At 40.1% G+C, this 22,995-nt stretch overlaps 1 protein-coding gene across 5 annotated transcripts in view; it reads left to right on the top strand.

The window, feature by feature from the left end:
* The window catches only part of gria4a (glutamate receptor, ionotropic, AMPA 4a), a 125,146-nt gene extending 103,701 nt beyond the window's left edge, over positions 1 to 21,445 (top strand). Inside the window, exons 15-18 of one of the 5 annotated variants that reach the window (XR_007945735.1) lie at positions 2,764 to 3,011; positions 11,181 to 11,295; positions 13,107 to 13,353; positions 18,102 to 18,226. Coding sequence is in view for 4 of the 5 variants with exons in the window: in XM_022195917.2 (XP_022051609.1) it covers positions 2,764 to 3,011; positions 11,181 to 11,295; positions 13,107 to 13,244; positions 18,102 to 18,266 (666 nt within the window). In the remaining variant the exon portion in view is untranslated. Of the gene's footprint in view, positions 1 to 2,763; positions 3,012 to 7,924; positions 8,040 to 11,180; positions 13,354 to 18,101 lie in introns of those variants that run through there. The other 4 variants (XM_022195917.2, XM_022195916.2, XM_022195921.2 and 1 more) reach the window with 4 other exon arrangements.
* Positions 21,446 to 22,995: the final 1,550 nt, after the last annotated feature.

Raw genomic sequence — 22,995 nt, 5'->3', positions numbered from 1 at the left:
AAAGTTATGATTGCAGTAGGACAATGTTTGTTTATCTAGGTCTTTTTGTCATGTCAAATAAACTAAAAAAACATTGATAATCGGGATAGCAAGAGCAGTAAAGTAAAAAGACAGAGGAGAAGAAGAGGGCTATAGCAGAATATACTACAGGGAGCTATTACAATTAAATGGCAATCAGGAAATAGAAGAGAGGAGACTTGGCATGGCCTCACCTCTTGACCTTCTCACCCATGTGGATTGCAATTATACAAACACTCCTAAAAGTAGAAACACACACACATAATGCTCATGAAACCGAATTTTGTTGCAGCAAATGGCAAAAATTTGTCATCATATGTGCAAAATCAAATCTGCCCTGTCACATCGTCATGCTCCGTTGAAAGACCCAAAATTGTCTGAGTGCTTGTTCCAGTTGTGTATTTATATATACCAATTTACAGTTCTGCTTTGTGCGGATGTGTGCACTAGTACTTGTATTTGGGGACATGGGGGGAGGCAGTGGAGGGAGGGGGAGGTTGTGGCAGACAGTTTGTGCTTCTCTGAGTGGCTCTGGCATCATCAACATAATGAGCGGGCTGAAATCTGTGGAGGGTGAAAAAGCAATTTACTCTCCCACAGCTGAGGGGGATTCGCCACCACCATTAATTATCTGTGTGCATGTGTGTCTGTTTGTGTGCATTTCCTGTGTATGTAGGCACGCACGTATGCGCATTCAGCAACATATGTACGCGTTTTACATGTATATGTAAGTTTGAGTGACGTTTCCATCCCAGAGCACACGCGTGTCTGTGTATGTTTAAAAGTGTGTCCATATTGTGGTTGCCTGAAGGTGACTTGCAGCATCAATTTCCTCCTTCACAGACACACTCATTGTTGAAGAATCTGAAAAGAGTCACGCCGTATTGTCACACATCCATCCCTCCAAGGGTAGATGCCGCTTTGTACATTTACGTCCACAGACATCATCACCGTTACTGTCTCCAAGTGATGGATGGATGAAGGAGATGGTGAGAGTCTATGATAGACTTTGGCAGACACAGTAAGAAAAGAGGAAGAAAGAATGAAGAGAGAGAGAGAGAGAGAAAGGGTAGAGTGGAGAGAGGAGGGGCCTTCTGCTCCTCTTGGATGTGAGTGACATTATTATGGCATAGGTGTCCGTCACGCACCAGCGACACACTCACACAGACACACACACCATCCCCCGGGTGCTGGTTTCAGTGGCCGGGGCTCGGGTTTGTTGCTTGCAGAGCGGCAGAATAACACTTTATCACCGGGAGAGAAAGAGAAGGAAGAAAGAGGATGCTTGTGGAGGATGACAGTTTGACTCCTCTGCTTGTTATTTTCACTCTTGAGTACACACAGTTCAAACACACACAAAAACAAATCAGTCCACACATACACACGGTAAATGCACAATACGATACAATGTATTGTATCATGCTAGACAGATGTCCTGCGAAAAAGCTCCCCTGAATTTGTAACTACACAGCGGATTAGTATGCCACTATTCCAGCCTTAAACTCATTTAAAGTAAGATTGATGCTTGACTTGTCAAGAGAGACATAGTGTTACATTTTAAATGTGGTTATAAATGTCATTATATGCCAGAGGATCAAAATGGAAGATGGAAGACACAGTCCTCCATCAGCAGTTCAATTTTATTCAGGAACCATAAGAGGGAAAATCAGCCACAGCAGTTTCCTCTACATCATATGAAACTGTAGCAATAAATGAAATGCAGTAAAAACATATTTAACAATGTTCCAGCACAGTTCGGTTTATACAAGTTCAATCTCAGTGCTGTACGATGGTGTTCTTTTAGTTTTTTCTCGATTGTACATCGCAGATTATTCTTTTTTGTCTCAGTAAAGACCATCTGTTGATTTGAATAATCAAATCTGTTGTTAGAGAAGCTGCTAATGCTTGTGTGCATCACTGAGGTGTTAATGGCCAACCAGACGTAGACACACACAACGGATGTGTTCACACTAACGTACTGTTTGCAAACAGAGGAAAGGCAGCATTGTTCAGTATTTTTCATACCCACAAATCCTTCGACTCTCAGTCATAAACAGTTCATTCCTTCTTATTCCTCAAACATAAATCTTTTTAAACCAGTCCCACCTATATAATGTGTCACTAAATATTTCGTTTGTTTTGGACTTATTTCTTTTTTTGTTTAGTTGTTAGGCATTTACAATAGCTGTGTGACATATGTAGGATTGAAACAACATAACCAGAGCAACAGTGAAGTTCACTGATCTTAATAGTTTCTGGACAACAGTGAAGAATAAGCCACTTTTTCACACTGACAGTAGCAGATAGTATGATTGATTTATTTGTGGGATTGCTCGACAGTAGGAATGTAGAATGTAAAAAATGTTATCCTCTAGAGTGATAAAGTCAAAATCAGTTGAACAAAAGAACGTGTAAACAGCTCGAATATACACAGTGAGAGCTACAGTGAAATTGGTCGAATTATGCTTCAAAAGGTGACTTGAATGTAAATTGCTGCTACTGGGGTTCAGTCAAACTGAACAAAAAATTAAAGCACTTTACTGTGTGAGAGACCATTCCAATCTACATCAGTCAAATATTTAGGAAATGTAAAAGTGATATGACCGTCCTACTCTCTGAACTTGTCTCTTGCTTGAACCCCAAAAACAACAATCGGCAGGAAAATCTGACCTCGTAGTAGCAAAATGATGCAGATTCATTGCTAACTAAACTTTTCTTCCTCCTGTTGCCCCTCCTTCGTCACAGAGGTCCAAAATAGCTGTATATGAGAAGATGTGGTCCTACATGAAGTCTGCTGAGCCGACTGTCTTCACCAAAACCACAGCAGAAGGAGTGGCAAGGGTCCGAAAGTCCAAAGGGAAGTACGCCTTCCTCCTGGAGTCCACCATGAATGAATACACGGAGCAGCGGAAGCCTTGTGATACCATGAAAGTCGGGGGCAACCTGGACTCCAAAGGATATGGCATTGCTACACCGAAAGGCTCACAGTTAAGGTGGGTGGAATAGTGTAACAATAGGAAACAGTAACACGGCTGATACTGTACTATTGCTGCGATATTCCACCTACCCTGCTGTGCCTTTTATATCACTTTTAAATGAAGCTGTCACTGCTGTCAGGAGAAAATTTCTACCCTCTGAAAATCTAGGAACCGACTCTTAATTGACCATTTTTGTTTTTCACAAGTATTGGAATCAAAATTAACTGTAGATGATTGAACCTCTCATTAGTTAATCAATATGTAACCTACAAAAGCAAAGAAGCAGTTGTATGTTTTCGCCCAGCAGCAGCGACATAAATATGTGTTCGAATGCGTTTCATCATACACAGTTTCTTGAAGTTTTGTGTTGTATGTAATTCCGTCTGGCTGTCATTGTTGTACTCTTCCTCACTCTTTTCTGCCATCTCTCTGTTCATTTAGAGCATGTTGCCGCTAGTTGTTGTTGTTGTCTCGTCTCACTGTCATCCCTAAGTTCCTTTATGCTCGTACGTATCCTTCCTTTCTTTCTTGTTGTTGCTTCAATCACTCTTTTTCTCCACAGGGCCACCTTCCAGGTAACTCTGTCCATTTGTCTGCTGTCTCATCTCTATGTTCCCTCATAATGATGATGATAATGATAACGATGATGATGATGATGATGATTAGAGGAGAGATTTATTAACTGAATATGACCATAAGGAGGGGCAGAACCTCAGACTGCTGCCGCTACGTCCAGAGCCACAGGGGGGAATTTACAGAGGAGCAGGAAACAAAAAGTGAGAAATAAGGGAGCAGAGGGGCCTGACCGATGGGGGGAATAGGAAGTAACCATAAGACAGGATCCCACATAAAAATACCATGTCACAAATGAAAAGAAAAACAGTATTTCAAATCTTGAACCAGTTAAATTGGTAGGAAATTGAACAATGGCAAATATAAACCCAGATGACAGAATAATCAGAATCATATTTTAAGGATGCATGACACTGTGCTGAATGAAGAGAACAGAAGATGGAGAAAACAAATGAGAAAGTGACTGAATATAGGCCCTAAAGTTGGCCATTTTGTTTTGTTTTTCTCTCAACAGACACTTGTTTCTCTGCCTTGTTAACTTCAGCTTACAGTCACAGTCCCGATAGGTTTCATTGAGGTACGCTAGCAAGGCAAAAGATTCATTTCTCAGGTGACTGTGACAGCAGCACAGAAACTTCGTCTTCACAATGTGACAGGTGCCTACTGAGGGAAAATAATTCAGCGAAGCCGGTCCACTCTCTCGCTCTTTTCTCCTTCCGCTTCTCTGTCAGCATTTCAGATTTGCCGCGTGAAAGGCAAAGCACAAACAACAGATCGGCCTCACATCCTGTCCTGTAACTTTCCCCTGTGTGTGGTGCAAAGTTCCTCAAGACCCCCGTCACCCTGTACTTTACCTGTTGTTATTTACAAGAGAAAAGATTTTTCCGTTTATGAGAGAAAAGTGACAGACAGCAGGTGGATAGGATCCGTTTAAAGCCCACCCTCAATATATTCTTGGACTATCCACGGTTGTCTCTGGCTTCTCTCAATCGGCGGAAACACTGAATTTCAGACGCACACGTGTGGCTGCGAGTGTGCACGTCAGGTGAGCCTGCCTCTCCTCCTGGTGCACTAATCACAGCGCTAACTTGACTTGATGATGTTGATGAGTAGCATGGATACACTGATGATTCAAATGATGAATGGTTTTGTATGTTTTCTGAAGTTTAGCTACTTTTGATATGACTGTTGATATGTGACTGTTATTCTCATGTTTCTCAGATATGTTTGAACTGTTTTCATCCATTTACCTCTTCTGTTGATGAGAATAGTCATGGCCTGTAGATGAGATCACCCCAGAGAACACTGTCTCTCTCTGGATGTCTTAATTATCATTACTCAGAAAACTGCTGTAATGATGTTAAATATTTGAGCCCCAAACAGCTGCTGGGCGTCTTTTGCTCTGGTCACATTTTTGCTCACTGTGGGCTTGTTTTTCACGGCAATGTAATTCCTGCACCTCTATGACAAAAGCATAACCTAGGAGATCTCAGAAGTGTCTTCTGTGCAATATCAGACAGTCAAAATGCCATAAATCATTTTTTAAAAAGACAGCATAAAAGTTATTTGATTATTTATTTTTACGTAATTGTAGAAAACTGGTAGCCTAGCCATGCTACACCCATGTTTCTGATGGCACAAGGGTCTAGGGAAGCTCGACAGGGAGGGAGGCGGGCTAAAAGGTTGTCTATCAAATCACTCTGCAGCAATTGGGTAGGTATACAACCAATCAGTGCAACGAATAGGCTGACGTAGTTCCGAGAGCGCCGGCGGATTGTGGCTAAGTCCCATTAGCTTCCCAACCAGAGGAGCCAACTGGTATATTAAGGATTTGCCATATCCCGTCGGCATAAGTCCAAATACGTCTTTCTTCTCAATGAAACACTTCAGTGCCGTTCTTTGTTTATCTTTCAAGTTGAATTTTAGCTTCAAATCTTTAAGGGCTGTGGCCAAAGCCGAGTCCAAAGATAACTGTTTATTGTGCGCCGGTTGTTTCTGTCAGAATCGTCGCGCCTCTGTCGTCACTTCGTTACGCCCGCCTTCTGACTCTACACTTCATGGTGATTGGTCCGGCCAGTTTTAGGAGAATCCAGCCTCGAGCCTTATGGAGGGTAACTAGACCCACCCTGGCAGAGAATTAAATTCGTTGCCGTGGGTTGTCTGGCGCGGCTACGCTAGAAAACTGGATTCGTCATGTACAATATTTTTCCAAGTTCCAACTGGTGCAGTCCACATACGATAGATGTATAACAGCCCGATCTCACGAGGATTCGTGAAACTGTTACGTAAATTTTTGTTTCGGTTTCGTGCGCACCAACACGATTTCGTCATGTTTTTCGTGCCGCTCACCACGAAATGCACACCAATGTATTTTAAACGGCGGACTTTTCGTGCCACCCAGAACGTATTTCAAACGAATGTGTGTATTATATTTTTAATGTAAAACCATGGCGAATCCAACGCTATATTTTGCATGACATCGTCCCTAACCATAACCCTAACCATAACCCTAACCATAACCTAACCATAACCTAACCATAACCCGGTGGTACACTTACCAATTTGCATAGGAATTTCAAGAATGTCCGGCGGCCGGCGGCCGCAAACACGATCACACAAGCAGTATACGCCGATGAACAGCTTAGATCGTCATGAATCCGCTGGTATAAACCACTTTCAGCTGTGATTACCACAGCGGGTTTCGTTGTGAGCAACACGAAAAACATTTCGTGGTGAGCGGCACGAAAAACATGACGAAATCGTGTTGGTGCGCACGAAAAAGAAACAAAAAATTTACGTAACAGTTTCACGAATCCCCGTGAGACCGTGTTGTGTATAACTATACATTGTTTTCCTTTATTTCTCTCCTCTTTGCTCTGTGTAAACACAGCCTGCAGTTCAGCAAAAAAAAAACTCCTTAAATTTTTGTCACATGATCATTGAGTCCCTTAATGCTTTACTGTTGCACTGAGGATTGCAGATTTTTTATTTTTTTTTACAAAATCTGGTTACAGCAAGGGTTTATTTATGGCATACATATAGGATAAATTGATTTTGATTAACAATCATTATTAAGCTTAGATTTGGTTCAAATTGTCAATGGAACAACACGTCAGAGATGAGCGACTGGAAGACTGTCACAAAGTTTAAACAGTTTCAATTCCTTCTGTTTTTACAGTTTCAAAAACATGCCTTTCAAACCTGGCAGCAGGTTTTGGGGTAGTGTGGGTTAAACAGTGAACAGAAAGAAAAAATAGCATTTGTTGAGTCTGTTGTTTCACTTTCCTGCAGTCTTGAAATGACAACCTCTCAGTCACTAGGCAGCTCTTACCTGCAGTTTACCATCAGTCTCAGAGATGAGATGGGACTTCCAGATAGGCAGGTGCACAGACAAAAGGGCCGGACTAACAAACAAGTAGACAGCAACTGCAGTGACCTTTTTGTGGAGATTAGCGCAGCTGATACAGCACCTCACAAACAAAAGCGCGGTCAGCAGAGGATGATAGCAGGGCAAAAGAAAAGGGAAGTCTTTTATGGACAGCTGTAAAAAAAAAAAACAGAGAAGTACCAAAGAGAGAGAGAGGACAAGATTCATTTCAGAAGGGCATGCAGGGAATAAACTGACAGAATCAGCCCCTGCTCTTCTGATAATAACATAGAGTGTACAGGCCACATACTGCTCTAAAAACATTTTTTTAAACTACTCATTTGCATTTTGCAAGTGGATTGCAAATACTGGCAAGTTGGATTTAATAACATACAAAATGATTAAAACCATGGCGGATGTACAGAGCTTAGCTGAATACATTTGCACACACTGCATGAATGCCGAGTATTTAGCCCTGTGTCCCTGAATTTTGTTTGGAGGTCAGACCCTTCAACAGCGTAAGCAGCAGGACTGGAGGAAACTGGAGGCACACAAACACAAAAACACACACTTGTTCAGACTAGTATGAAGGCAGGGAAGCAGCAGGAGGGGACAAGAGCACCATCAGCCGGCTACTCAGACCTGGTTAACACACTTTATACCAGCAATCTCACACTCACCGTGGAGACGCAGAAAAGAAACAGGATTTTGTTGGAATGAGGAAACATTAAGCTAAATTTTTCCACAAAGGAAGAATGTCAAAGAGGAACATTAAGAGACAGCGTTGCCTGGGGTGCATCTGTCCCCTCTAACCCATTGTGCCTTCTACCTCCTCCCACCCTCCTGATTTCTCCTCCCTCTCCTCACCCTTCTCCTCCTGGCTGTGGTCCCCTGTCCATCTTGTCTGTTTGTCCCTCCATCCTCTGCTCTGACCAAACTATCTTATCTGTGCCTCCTTTTTGTTTTTTTTTGTTTGTTTTACTTAAAGAAACGCGGTCAACCTGGCCGTGCTAAAACTCAACGAGCAGGGCCTGTTGGACAAATTGAAAAACAAGTGGTGGTATGACAAAGGAGAATGTGGCAGCGGGGGAGGGGATTCCAAGGTTAGCCCTCTCTGTCTGCCCCCCCACCACTAGGCGACGGGGGCCGCTCACCGGCCGAGCAGCTCGCGACGGCCCCCGTCCTGGGAGTGTAACGCATGCATCTGCCCCGGCCAGGGAGGGCAAAAGTGAAACCCTGAGATCTACTGAGACGGCTTGAAAAATAGGCCCAGTGTTGCTTCTGTTGTCAGCAGTGTGTGCCTTTTCATACAAAAGGTTCAGACACGGTGACAACAGAGACACATAAAAAGATAATTACTTTCTGCTAAAGAAAACCCTCCATAATTGAAAGAATCAATTGGCTGTACCTCGCAGTGACCTGGAAGCAAACTGCTTGAAAAGATCAATATATCATATAATTATAAAATAAATTAAAAATGTCTTCATTTTCATTGCAATCCAGGAAAATATGTCCCCTTTGTGGGTGAGCGTTTGCCAGGATAAATCAAGCACATCTCATAATAATAATCATTTCAAACGTGCTTGGCACTCATCTGGTAATGCCCCTGTGAAAGGACAGGGGTAATGGGAAGAGGTTTAAGTGATGGATAGCTGGAAAAATATAGAGAACAATTACTGTCAAGACAGGAATATTTGCCCCCTGGTGGCAGCTCTGGGAGAGACGGAGAAGAGCCTTTAGTCTGGGTCAAATAGCAGCAATGACTCCGAACTGAACTTTAGCTCTCCCTTCACTGCTCAAGCACATATCAGATGAGAGGTTCTTAAAAACAGACCCAAATGAAATTGTAGCTCTGTCACTGTTCAAGGCTCAGGTTGAACTGAGGCAGATGGGAGGCTGAATAATTGATAAATGCAGAATACAATTACGGGATAAAGTTTCCTGCATCTCCTTTTCTTCTGTCTGATTTCAACAGTTCATTTGGATTTAGTTTTGGTCCAATTTTCTTCGCTGTGTTAAGGAATTAAGCATTTTTGCCTTGAATGTTTCTACTTTATCTTCTGGATATTTTAGCAAAGTTGTAATTTGAGTTCTTTACTCCTTTGAATATTCATAAATGGAGAAGCAGTCCATCAGGCTAGTTTTACAATTTGAACAAGATTGGACTCTGTAGCCACGAGGCTGTATTTAAGTGGTGCTTTGAGCTCAGTGCATGCAAACATGTTGCTGTTTGCCAGGTACTTATTGTTAATTATTACAGCACGTTTGCATGCTAACATTTTCTGATTAGCACTGAACATAGAGTATGTCTGAGGCTAATGAGTCATCAGTTTAAAAGGTATTTAGTCGTAATCAAAGCATTGGATTGTGGTCCCTAGAGTCCTGTTGTTAGCAACGCTACAGTATACAACAGAAGTGAATACACCCCTGTACAGTGTCTTTTAAATTTAAAATCTTTCAAATTTTTAACACCTGTCTTTAATTCTATTCACTTCTAAGTTGAGCAGTAGGATAGTTGCTATTATTTGGATTCAAAATTAACAGTTTGGATTCATTATATTAAAAATACAGGCTTCACAGCAGGAACTCAATGCATCAAAAGGCGGTGCACCTAATGACAGACTATCATTCTCAGCATGGAACTTACCAGTGTTGCACAAACTTCAGGAGAGATGTTGTGCTATTCTTTAGAGACTTTTTTCCCCCGCTGTTCTTCCCTGAACGGATTTGCTTTGAATTTCTCTTTAAAATTCCCCAAAGGTGTTCTGTTGGACTAAAGCCATACAGCTTACTTGACCAGGTCATAGTTTTTATTTTTTTTACCTTTTTTTTATCTTTTGTTTTTGGTAGTGAACTTTTGATTGTTGTAATGCTGGAATATTCCTTTTCTGCCAAACTTTTGCAGACTGGAAGTCATCTTGTCAGCAGGTTTTTTGGAATATCCACTGGCATTCATGGTAAAGTCACCCCAACACCTTTTGCGCTCATGCAGCCCCATGTCAGCATTTTCCCATCTTTGTGCTTCAGTGTTGGGGCTATTCAGTCACTGTGGTAGTCCACAGAAAGAGCACGTAGATCCACAAACCCAGCAAGTTCTGGTGTTCACAGGTCATGTTAAAAATTGCACTTACGTAGTATAGCTAGCCAAAAATCAGCATTGTACCTAATTCAGGTACAAAACTCAGAGGTTTTCTCACTTTATTGTCAGAAACCATAGATGTATTCATGTTTGGGCCTGTATTTTCAATTAAATCTTTCTGAAAGGATTTGTTTCTGATTGACCATAACAGGAAATAATCTACTGTTTAAATGATGATGAGGCAATTCTAAATCTTAAAAAATCTTCTTGAATCTTTCCGTCCTAGAAGGGAATGCACTTACTTTTGTTGTATACTCTGCGAAAATAGCAACGCAATGAAAGAACTGAACAATTAGAGGTCGTTAGAATTTAGATGTTTCATTCAAAATTAGAATTCTAATCAATTTTATGATGGTGCTAGAAGTAATATCAGGGAACCAACATAATTTGAATGTCTGTGTAAATCTTTGTGCTAACTCATCCAGTTGACAGGATAAGTGAAGATTTTGACCAGCTGGTGGTTTTAGATAAAAAAGTCAAAGGATTACCAAATTTAAAGGGATTTACCCTCTGGTCACCATAATATTCTGCATAAAAGTTTTATTAATATTCTTACAAAGCATATTACAGTCTAAACCAAACCAGTCAATCAACTAATGAGAGACCTTGAAGTTGCCTTGCAATGAAGATAGTTATTCAAGGGAAAGTTTTAAGAGAAACAAAGCAATCAGAGAGCAAAGACAGAGGGTTCTCACTGGCCTCCAAAGTCTGTAGAGTTTATGAAATCCTGATCTTCACTCAGAGATCCGTCACACTGTAGCTCAGTCTCCCAGTTGTAGCCCAGAGCTAGCCCAATGCCAATAGTCCTGACTTAACAGTGTTATCCTCTGCTCTCTAGTACGATCAGCTGGGGCAGTATGGGCGTGTTACCTAAAGTGACAAAGGTGGGTCCCACTCATATGTCTGTAGCTCGCCGTAGCTCCTCGCTCCCCCCAGCCCCTCCTCAACGAGCATACACACATGTACTCAGTGGGATCCACGCTAGGTCACTTGATATGAGCAAAAGTTTCTATGTGACTGAGCTATGCAATGCAAATGTGAAATACCCTAATAACATAAAATAACATGACCTATGATGTTATTTATGTTATTTTTACACGCGAAGAACCCCGGTAAACCTTGCAGTTTTGAAACTGAGCGAAGCAGGCGTCTTAGACAAACTGAAAAACAAATGGTGGTATGACAAGGGAGAGTGTGGACCCAAGGACTCTGGAAGTAAGGTCAGTCTCACGCTGCTGTGGCCCGCAGAACGCTAGCCTGAAATTCTCATCCTGAATACGCTCCAGATTACTGCAACTACTGTCTTAGTACTAGCAATTTAATACTGCTTCAATTAGCCTGTCTTGAACCTGCTCCACTTTAGATTTAATGGTCCATTTAGTGACTTCTTACCTAATTTTATCAATTATTATTTCTATATTGTTGGAAGAACACATTTTTCTATTTAAACAATAGAATAAATGAAAATTCCTGTTCAGTTTCTGTAGCAATCTGTGGCAATCCCATCTTCATTACAGTTAGTTTTGCAAATATGTGAACTTTATCATCAATCAGTTTTCACTCTCATGTGTTTGTTTCAATCCCATATGCTAGCCAATGTTTGGTAGGTCAAAACTTATCCACCAAATGAGAGTAGTATTGTTTCTGAAGTATTACCAACAGCAATTTGTTGCAGTTACTACCTTGCTTTTATTTTTGAGATTTATTCAGGACAAGGCTATCTTTTAATTTCTATAACTCTGAGTATTTTTGGTAATGCTTTATTTTACTTGTCCAGAATTCCTTTATTTCCTTGTATATTTCCTAGAAATGACTCTTTCAGGGTCCCGTTATACACTCAATTAACTATTGACGCTAATATGCTGTAAAATGATTACTCGACAGTGAATAGCATTTTGATGTTAAATTTGTCGAGAAAAGAGCATAAAATTCAACTAAAAGTAACAAAAATAGTGCTGACAAGGTGTAAACAGTGAATGAATGATGACTTTTACTTCACACAGTTTATTCTCATGGAAACCAAGAGCTGCTTTTAAGCATTGCTAAAACAACTGTATCAGAGCTTTGCCTCTATTTTATTGATAATTGGAACCTGATGACTGTTATTTTCAGGAAATTTTCTACATAACAATTAGGAAAAGACAGACACTTGACATAAAGCATTACTATATTATACTAGCATTACTACTGAAGTGTTCTAGCTGAGCTATACTACATATCTCCCGAGTTTAAATCATTCATCTTAGTCGTTTTTGTAAATCTATAGAAGAGGTTTTTTTGGCAGGAATGTTTTCTAGGAATAGAACATGGGAGTTGCTCTAAATTTTACAGTACAGGCTACTGGAGACTTTACATTTGATTAAAAGTCAACAAAATGTCATCACCGCTCAGATTAAAACCTGCTCTGCAGATTATTAGTAATTTAAACTTCTGCTACATATTTTTATATCTGTAACACTTGTAGAGCTGTAGACTGTGCTGTAGTTGTACAGATTGTTAAAGATGTGTACCATATGTATGTAGTAACTGTTGTGGTAGTTGTGATAACTGTAGTTAGTTTATAGAGGTTTTAGTAGCTTGTAGAAGTAGAATGCAATGATGTGATAACTGATAGTATTACCATAGTTCCTGTAGCATAGAATAGTATAAATAGAATTTTTTTCTTGATCTTTCACTGTCAATCTCCATTTCTCTGTCTCTAACTCACTGTTCCCTATTATCTCTGTCTGCTTTTTCCCCACTTTTCTCCCATACTCTGACCATTCTACGTTTCTATGTCCACCTCTCTCTATCTCACATCCCACTTGCCTCTACCTTCATCCCATTATTTTCTTCTTCATGCACCCACTCAAACTTAACTCTCCTCATCACCATTCTGCTCCACTTCTTTGCTAACCTCCCCATTTAATTTCTTATCTTCCTTCTCCAAAATGTCTTCTTGTGCTATGTCCACCTCTTCTACAACATCCATCCTCTCTCTGTGCCACCACTGGCCCTCTCCTCCCATCTCCCTCCCACCCCTCTCCCTCAGGACAAGTCTTCCCAGGCTCTGAGCCTGTCCAACGTGGCCGGGGTCTTCTACATCCTTGTGGGCGGCCTGGGCCTGGCCATGCTGGTGGCCCTGGTTGAGTTCTGCTACAAGTCACGGGCCGAAGCCAAGCGCATGAAGGTGGACCTTAGCCCCCCCACTGCCCCAGCCCCTCCCCCAGCACCCAGAATCTAGCCACTTATAGGGAGGGGTACAACGTGTACGGCTCCGAGGGGGTCAAGATATAGGGGTAGGATTTAGAGGCTCCCATATAGGTGGGGTAATGGTGGTGTTGATCATGGTGATGGTGCTGTAGATTTTGTATTGTTGCGGCTGTCGCAGCAGCCCCACGCAACCGTGTTGTTCTTCATGTGGTGATGAGGATGTGGTCAAGCATTGTGGAACCAATGTACCTGTTTTATGTTCTGTGAAAGCTTATTTTTTTGACTCTTTTGTTTATTTATTGGCCTAATGTTTATTCTTAGATTTTTTGGGGTTTTAAATTTGGTTTGTGTTTTGTTATGGCTACGTCACCCCGGGCTAGATTGGGGTTAGAACTACAGATTTGGTTCCATCGTCTTTGGCTGCAGATGATGATGATGATGGTGATGATGATGATGACAGTGATGCTCTTGGCTAATGACTTGACTAGGCACCTGCATTGTAATTTTAGCTAATTGTGAACAACATCTCAATGAAGCAGGGATGCACAACTCCAACACTGCATCAAATGCATTTATTTTATTAAATATATATATATATATATATATATATATATATATATTTACATTTGCAATATCAGTTAATCTGGTATCAATTTCATAATTTGACCTAAAATTATCAGAAAACAGCAAACATTTGTTTCTCGTCTGACCAATAGTGCAAAACCCCAAAACATAAATTAATTAATTTATGGTCTCTTTAGTAAAACTAGAGCAGCAAATTTTCACAACTGAGAAGCAGAATCTAAGTAAATGATTTAATCAAGTAAATTACGATCAAAATAGTCGCAAGTTCATTTTCTTGTCAACCAAATAAAGGATTGTTTCACAAGTTGTTCACAAGCATTAGTTTAAATACCGTACCTATACTACATGCCAACATTAGAATGGAAAAGCACATACATCAGTTCTTACAATAACAAACATACATTATAGACGTTCATTGATGCTCACACCTTAGACTATTTTCACGGTCTGATATTTGAATATTTTCCTAGTTAAACTGATGTAAGGTTGTAGGGTTAGTCTATTTTGGTATTTCTCTATCCTGAGAGCAAAGGTTTGTTAGTGTGGTGCTCCTCATTAAAATCTGCTTCTAGCTACAACTTAATTAGCTACTGTGTGGACACCAGTTATGATGGATTTGGGTCTGACTAAAACATTTTACTCAAAATATGACAGATTTCTGTGGAGTCAAGAAAAAAAACATTATTAAGATATTTTTATGTCAGGTGAATATCCAGACTTTTCACCACAATTTCTTATAACTAGGCTTCTCAGTTATCCCTCTGGCCACTGCAATGCCAGAAAAACATGTGGGTGAAGTAGTTTATGAAACAGGCACAAACACACAGAGTTTGCTGTTTGTTCAGTGCCTGTTAAAGCCAGTTCACACTGAGCCAATTCAGACTAATTTAGAGTGAGTTTGGTCTTCTGACAGCTTGAGCAAAGTTTCTGCTGCACAGCATTCCCCTTGAAATAGTGATTTAATCTCATCCATTCATTCGTTCTTAATCAGCAAAATACGAATTCTTAAGGGATCAAATGAAAAAGCAAGGTGAATTCTTACCCAGCAGCAGTTTTTAATTACTTTTTATTTTTGCCTGTATTAGTCAACTTAGATATTTGCTGACTGATGTGCAGTATGGTTAGTTTATTAGAAGTAGTTTTTGAAGCCATTAACCTCTGATGTTCTCCTGTTAGTCTGTTGACTGTGTAAATCAAAGGGTAGTGCTTGTGTTTAAATTTCCTTATTTGTGGTCATAGATCTGCATTTACAGTGTTTTATTATTATCGGTTTTCAATACTAGGAAGTATTTACTACAAACACATGAATTTAATTTACCGACACCCAAGCAGGGTATAAAAATAATCAGTTTATTATGCCAGTGTCTTTATCATGTCATCCATAAACTGGAGTTGTGCGTCTCTGCTGCAGATGCTCCAAACGGGCACTTTGACGTATTTCAGCCCTGACAACTTCTAAACAGCCCAGTGACTCACTTAGTGGAAATGCAGAGGAATAATTGATGAAGCAAACACTTCATATAGAACAGCTACTTAGTGATGTTGTTGCAAAAACATGACTCATGTTTATTGATGTAAAAGTGCAATTAAGCGAAGTGAAAAGAAACACTAGCCTTCACTTTATGGGTCTGCTCAGCCAACCTCTCAGAGGCATGCGTCATATTTGATGATCACCTTGAGATAACCGGCAGGATCAATACACAGGAAGCAAGAATAAAGGCAGCTACATGCAGGACACTAAATATTGGCTATTACCATATAATTTCACATTTAAAGGAGTTATAAAGGCAAAGATAAACAGTTTTAAGAGTAGAGCGTTTTGGACCACACTCAAAAGCAGTAACTGTGATGTTAACAGCTTTTCCCTTCATGATTCTAGTCTGCTATACATCATCCAAAAGAGTTTCAAATTACAACAATACTATCCAAAACATCTTTAAATCTATAGGTTCCTTGACGATATTATGTCTCTTCTTTAGCTTTTAAGTCAGCATGACGGCACCCATTAAACGAGAAAGGTGGAAACTTGTGCCTCTCTCTCTAGCAGTTTATTACCACATACTTTTGACTCTTTGTAAATATAAAAACGTGCTGCATCGTACTATTTTCAGCCTCTGTCTTCCAATTGTTGTATCCAAGCAGTGATATTTTAAGCAGTTTCCCAATCACAGCACAGAAGACACCCACTGAACTCATTAATGTTCCCATGTATCTACATCAATCTAAAGTTGAAGCTTTTTGGCTGTCAGACATGTGAGGGTTTTCACATCTCTGTTTCAGCTCAAACATCACAGAGTAGCCTGTCTGTGTGAAGTGTCGCCCGACTCTGAGCAGTATAGTCAGTCACTCCCTCTCTATAAATCTGAAACCTTGAAAGAAAAATCACTCCTCCACGTTTTCCTTTTGTCTTTCCAAAGTCCTCACCTTCCTGATCCTATCCTTTCAAATCCACACCTGAATCTTCCAGATTACCAAAACCCAGAACCCAGAAATGCATGGTCACCTCTGAAATGCAGATGTCTACAACCCAAAACCTCTTGTCTACTATGTACATGTTTGTTGATTGCTGCCTGCTTTGCCCTTGGTACAAGTATTGAATGTTATTGTAGCATTTGCGCAGTGTGGTAGCCGTTCAGCAAAAAAAAAAAAGTGACTGTGTAGTTTAGGGTGCATTCACACCTTGTCTGTTTTAAGTGACTCAAGTGAAGTTTCTGCCATTCAAAGTTGTGCATACAAAAATACATAGGCTATGAACAACAATGTGAATTTGTTGTAGGAAAACAAAAACTAAAGGTTCCCTGTGGAGTTTTTGATCATTAGCGGCAATACTGATCAGTGTTTTTGACAGTGGGACCTGATTTTATGTGTATTTTGCACAAGAAAGCATACTAACGCACACAAGTATGCTGATGATGCAGCAATTCACATCCTTTGATGCAACAACAAAGGCAGGGAAGACGAAGACTGCAATAAATTACGTTCACACTCAATACCACACTAAAATCACTGAGGTGTCCCTTAATAGGATCAGAATAGAGAATACAAATGTCACAGTGTTTACATTGGTTTTGTTGTTAGATATTGTAGGTAGGTCCGTACGTACAACAAACAAAAGACTGGAATATCTTAAATGATTCATTGCAAATCTAGCATTTGAATTTCATGAAAATAAAGCAGTTTTTTCTACACAGAGAATTACAACGTAAGCTTTTCTAAAAGAAACCTCAGTCATGTAAACAGCTTTGATCATTGCCTTACAATCACTGTGCAGATTACAGGAGATTATGTACTCTGAATACACTCACAAAACACGTTTCCACTAAGATCAGTCCAATATCAACCGACTTCATCATCCTGTATTACAATTTGCAAGCTAACAAATGTGTTAGACCTCAAGCATATGCACATTTTTCAAATAAGAAATGCTGAATGTAGAAATAACTTTCATCTGATCACAAAAAAACTCCACAGGTCACCTTTAAAATTTTACAACTTGACAGTTTCCAATAAGCAAGTTGTTAAACTGCAGTTCATGTGGCTTTTTGTGTGATAAATTAGTTCTACAGCCTCACCTGACAATATTTGTTGTCATTGATCAATTTCCTGATGACCTTTCTGATTAATTAATATTTTTTATATAATGTTAAAGAATCGAAAAAACTAAACCTGACTTCAGTTTCCAAATGCCCAACACAGAGTCTACAGATTGCTTGTTCTGCTAGATGAACAGTCTTAAACCCAAAGGCAGTTATTCAGTTAGAGTAATATTACATATCCATTACCGAGAAGTTAAGTGAATGCTCAATTTCAGAAGCTGGAAATCGCAAATTTTCAGATTTTTTTTTTTTTTTGCTTGAAAATTCCTCAAAAGAATAGTCAGTCATCAGTGATAATGATGCCTTAATAATCAACTAAGTGATGGTTTAATTGCTTCAAAACTCGTTTGCTTCTACACTAATATGAAGCTTAAAACAGCCACACAAAGTGCAAAAAGCTAAACTTTCTCAGTGCTGTTCTACTGTTTGTGTGATTGCGCCCTTAGATGTGTTTATTTGTTAGCATACCTGTGTGTAGTATGTGTACAGGCACATGCATGCCTCGGTGTTTTTAGTGCATGCGTTTGTATAGAAGCCTCTGTCTCCATGCGAGTGGTTGCATTTGTTGTGCAGTTTCGACATCTATGAGATGATTCTATTTTTCAACCTCCACTCTGCTATCTCTCTCCTCCTGTCCGTCTCTCCTCCTGTAGCTGTCTTTCTCTGAAGCCATGCGGAACAAGGCCCGTCTGTCCATCACAGGAAGTGTGGGGGAGAATGGCCGCGTCCTGACGCCAGACTGCCCCAAAGCTGTGCATGCTGGCCACGCCTCCCTCCAACACCCCGGCCTTGCAGTGGTCTCTTCTGGACTGCCCTGAAAACCAAAAACACCTGCCGTGCCTTAAACGACACACAAACATACAGACTCTGACAAGGAAACACACACACACACACGCACATGTCCATACAATCAAAAAAACATGACATATTCACACACACACACAAATGCAATTATAGATTACAGAAACTTCAATACAAATACAATACAGAGACACATTTTTACACACTTGAATACACAAACACACACTCTGCATCATCATTTCACTGTCCTGCTGCCACTGACTTACTTTACAAGAGACTAATGAAATCCAGCTGTGGAGTGTAGAAAAAGAACAACGGACAACTATGACATCACACTTGCCTGCAGCATTCATTTTTTAATTATTTTTGGGAGGACGCCATCGTGATATCGTCGAACCAATGAGGAAGCCAGCACAGATTTACACAAAGTGAACTATGAGCTGTGAAGAAAAACCACAAAGCTGATCATGATGATGATAGTGATAAAGATGATGATTATATCTGATGGATTAAAAAAAAGAGACAACCAAACAACTCCGTTCCTGCTTTGTCTTCATTGGACAACGTTGGCGAATAAGCCACGACCCCTTTGACAACGCCTTACTGAGACTACAAACATTGTTTTCATCATCATCATCATCATGGTCGCCATCATCTTAACTTGCCTGCAAAGACTGAGTGCCAGGTATTATAACTCTTAGAAGACCAGAAAACTGTAAGCTTGAACGTTTGGACTGTGCAAACCCGCTACTTTGCCATGGACTGTTCAAACGGAATGAAAAATGCTTTCCTACTACGCATCTAGAATGATTTCCTCGCCCCAAACCAGCGAGCTGATCAGCCAATGTAGAACAGATATAACCTCGAAACACGCGTGGCTGACCTCGGCCACAGAACACACAGGGGTTTGTAAAAGAAAATCATAGTAATTAATGAAGCCCTTCATCATCGGCATCATCATAACAGTAGAAATGCTAAATAGCAAAGTGATGGTTACTTTTCTGCGGAGTGGCAAAGGTGAGGTTTAAGCTGTATATTCAGTGACGAAAAGAAGAAGAAAATAAATAAAACACATGGACAGATCTCAAATGGCTCCCTAACGAAGTGCTTCTCAACCTGAACATTGGGACCTCAGAGAAACAGAAGCGATGGAGGAAATGGGAGTAAATACAGCATTTTAAACATGCGGGATTAAACCTTTCAACTCTGGGGGGAAAAAATCAGCCTCCAGGTCCTTGTGAATAATTAATATAAATAGCCTTGGAACCGAAAAGGCAAATCAAAGTTCACTTTTCCTTGCAGGTCTGCCCACAGTGGGATGCCATGAGTAGCAAATTTATTTGTTTCACTGGCTGTGATAAGACTGAGAACCACTGGTCTGTGATGACGTGTGCGCTTCATTTAACTTGAACTATAAAGGCCTACTGGTATATTTTCCAATTTGTCTAAAAGTATAGGCTTTAACGGGCGGTTTGGTTGTCATTTGAGATCCTCAGTCTTTTTTCCAGCTGCTGGGGGAAGGTATCATATCAGAAAGCTTGCTTTTTAAAACTGTTGTAAATAACTGCGTAGCAAAACAGAACTCACCTGTCTTTTTTAATCATCTTAGATAACAATTCATTGCAATAATGAATATAAAAGAAAATGCCACTACTTGTAATTAAAATAAAATCTTTTTTATAGATCTACATATTATATATAATACAAATAAAATTATATCTATACGTCTATAGAGAGCTATAGAAGACATTGATCACTGATTGTCAGAGGCCATGGCATAAATTCTGTTATATGGCTGTTTTTTGATAACTTCAGAATATTATTATGCCACAGTCTTTTGTGTGTCCTACTCAACACTGAATGTCCATCTGGCACTCACAGGGACACACACACTGAGAAACACCCGCACATACACTGTTGCATACACAGGGTCGGCTCAGAGTGGTCACTCCAGCACCATTAGTTATTCACTGCTTTTTCATCGTCTGATCGTGTTTTTTAATACCGAAATCTTCTACTCATGGGGCGACAGAGGCCCCTGAAACAACGGCAGTATTTATGACCCACACAATGACGAACACATTGCGGTAGACCTCCAGAGTGGATGAGCCAGTGTGAACGCAGTACTTCTGGGGGAAACAATGCTGTCTGACATTTCAGGAGTGTAGCATTTGTGTTGCATTTCTGTCGCCTCGGTGCATTTTGTTACGTGTCGTCTCACCAGATGTGAGTCAGCTAGAGATTGAAATCCAACTCGACGTTCCACACTGAACAGGGTTTGCGCCTCAGTCAGTCCTACTAATTTTTCTGTTAATCTGTTATACACTATATCCTGTTTTGGCACATCTGCTTAACTGCCACCCCTGGGGATCAGGAAATATGCATCCGTGATATCTGAAGAACTATTAGGGGAAAGAAAAGAATATATTTTTTATGGATTTAGATGAGTGCAGCTGTTTTGTTGTACGACAACTTGAGCATGGTGGCAATACTTAGGGATTAGGGATTGTGTCATAATACAGTCTGATACTGTATGTGAGAATGAAATATTTCTGTGTTCTCGGCCTTCGACAGAAATCTCTGTACATAGCGTTTCTGCCCTAATACACTGCAAAATAACAGTCGAGAATCTGACACACCAGTTGACAAACACGGTTTCTTCTAGGTTTTTGTCCTCACTATTGCATAGCTTTTGGATTGTAGCCTTCTTTGTTGAACTCATACTTGTACCTCATCATGTATTTGTTCAGCATCAAATATATTGAAACCTGAGAGATAAAAACAGAAATAGAAAACCAACAATCTTAAATCAATGAATGCTTCAAACAGCTGATTTCAAACAAACAAGGTAGACAATTTCCAAGCTCTTCCTCTCAGCCCAGGGGATCAGTATGGCAGTGGTGGGTGCTACCGAGTGCTATTGAAATAGTTGGTCTCTGCAGTTGATATATTTGCAAAGAGACAGTTATCACTGATTTAGCTCTCACCAGACCAGACACACCAGGCAGTTAAACTGTACATGACACTGTTTGTTTTATTTTTACCACCTCCAGCACATACAATTTCAGGCATAGACAGCAAAAAGCTGACTGCTGGGCTGTCAACACTCTGGCTTTAACACTCTGTTTCTTTCTTCCTTTATTTCTTTCTTTCCATTTGGTTTCTTTTTTCTAATAAAACATCAATGCTAAATCTGCGCTCTCTCTCTGTGGTTATTTCTCCACTGATCTCGTTCCAGTATCGTGTCTTCCAACCAGCCTGCAGGCCACATTTACTGAAGTGATGTTATTTACTATGTTTAAATGAGGACTTCTATTGTTTAATTTATTTTAGCAATGCAGGGTGCATAGGGATTAAGCTGCGGTAACCCGTAGCATATGGGCATGTACATCGCAAGCAGTGGATTCAGGCCATGTTCTGTGAGTTATTTTCACTCCCAGTTTTGTGGCCCTCTTCAATGTGCATCAGATAAATGCTAAAAATGCCAAAAATTAATCTTAAAATGGAATACTGAGCTGTACTAGAGATTATGTATGCCCACATGCAGGTAAATACAAAAAGAATCTGTGCTAAATTGGACAAACAAAGGTAGTCTGTGTGTAAAGATTTGGTTCTCAAATTAACTGGAATACCTACAACAGCAGGGATGACATTAGCTGATACTACCAATGACTGGCCTCAAGTCCTTTTTGTTTCCAGTCGGCAAACTATGCTGCTCAGACAGGATTAGCAGTAATCAAATATCAGTGATCAATATTGAATGAGATGTCAAAGACAGATAGTCTGAGACCTGCGTTGGTGCTATTTGAAATCCAAATCTATTAAAAAGATAGGAGAAAGTCAAGGTGTTACCAAGTTTTTATTACACACTCACACGTTAGCGTATGCTCTTCCATTTTGTTGAAGAATATCCTTCAGCCACGCCAAAGGTGAATTTATGCCACATGTCCTCAGTACCTGACTAAGTTATGGTCATAAATTTTTGCTAATTAATGATGTCAGCCAATGAGACACTTCCCAAACTCAAATTCTACTTGATGTAACTCCCTGCAGACTGCATTTAAAGGTCACATATATGAAGGTCCCACAACATTTTTTTATTGTGTTATGTTTGCTATAAACTTGGAGGTAGAAAGTAAAAGCTGTTAAGATATGAAGACATTTCCTTTCTGCCATAGAAAGAAAATCCCCCTACAACTAGATAGTATCCCAGCTTTACAAGCCAGTAAAAGTTTTACTGAACTACTATGTTCCAGCTGAGGAACCAATAGATGTCTCACTCATGCTTTGTATAATCCAGTCCCATCACTGCCTGCTGCAGCCATTCAGAATGAGCAGCTTCCTCACACTTCACCAGGTTTATTTCAAGCGCTGGTGCTGTGAACTCTAAAATGTCTTAACCAAGAATAAATCGCATAACTGTTTAGCTGTTGCCTGCAAGAGTGAACACAAGAGTCTTTGTGCAGTCCAAAAATCTGAAAACCTAAGATTCTGGGGGACTAACTTTATTTTGGACAGTGAGCCAGAGTCAGAGCTCTGTGGAAATTGTAAAGCTGAGGGACATTCAGAGATGTTGAAACCTTCAAGTCCAATTTGAAACCAGCTGTTTGCTTCCATCCTGCCCTCTGTGCTCACATGTACTGCATTTTAATACAGCTGAAATAAAGCTGATCTCATGTACATGTTTTTCTATTGTCAGACAATGGAATAAGTATGAAATAGTGATTAAGGAACATAGCTAAAAAG

The sequence above is a fragment of the Acanthochromis polyacanthus genome, chromosome 13, assembly GCF_021347895.1.
Source record: "Acanthochromis polyacanthus isolate Apoly-LR-REF ecotype Palm Island chromosome 13, KAUST_Apoly_ChrSc, whole genome shotgun sequence".
NCBI classification, from domain to species: domain Eukaryota; kingdom Metazoa; phylum Chordata; class Actinopteri; family Pomacentridae; genus Acanthochromis; species Acanthochromis polyacanthus.
Note: the sequence above shows the minus strand (reverse complement) of the source record. Positions and strands in the feature narration are given on the sequence as shown.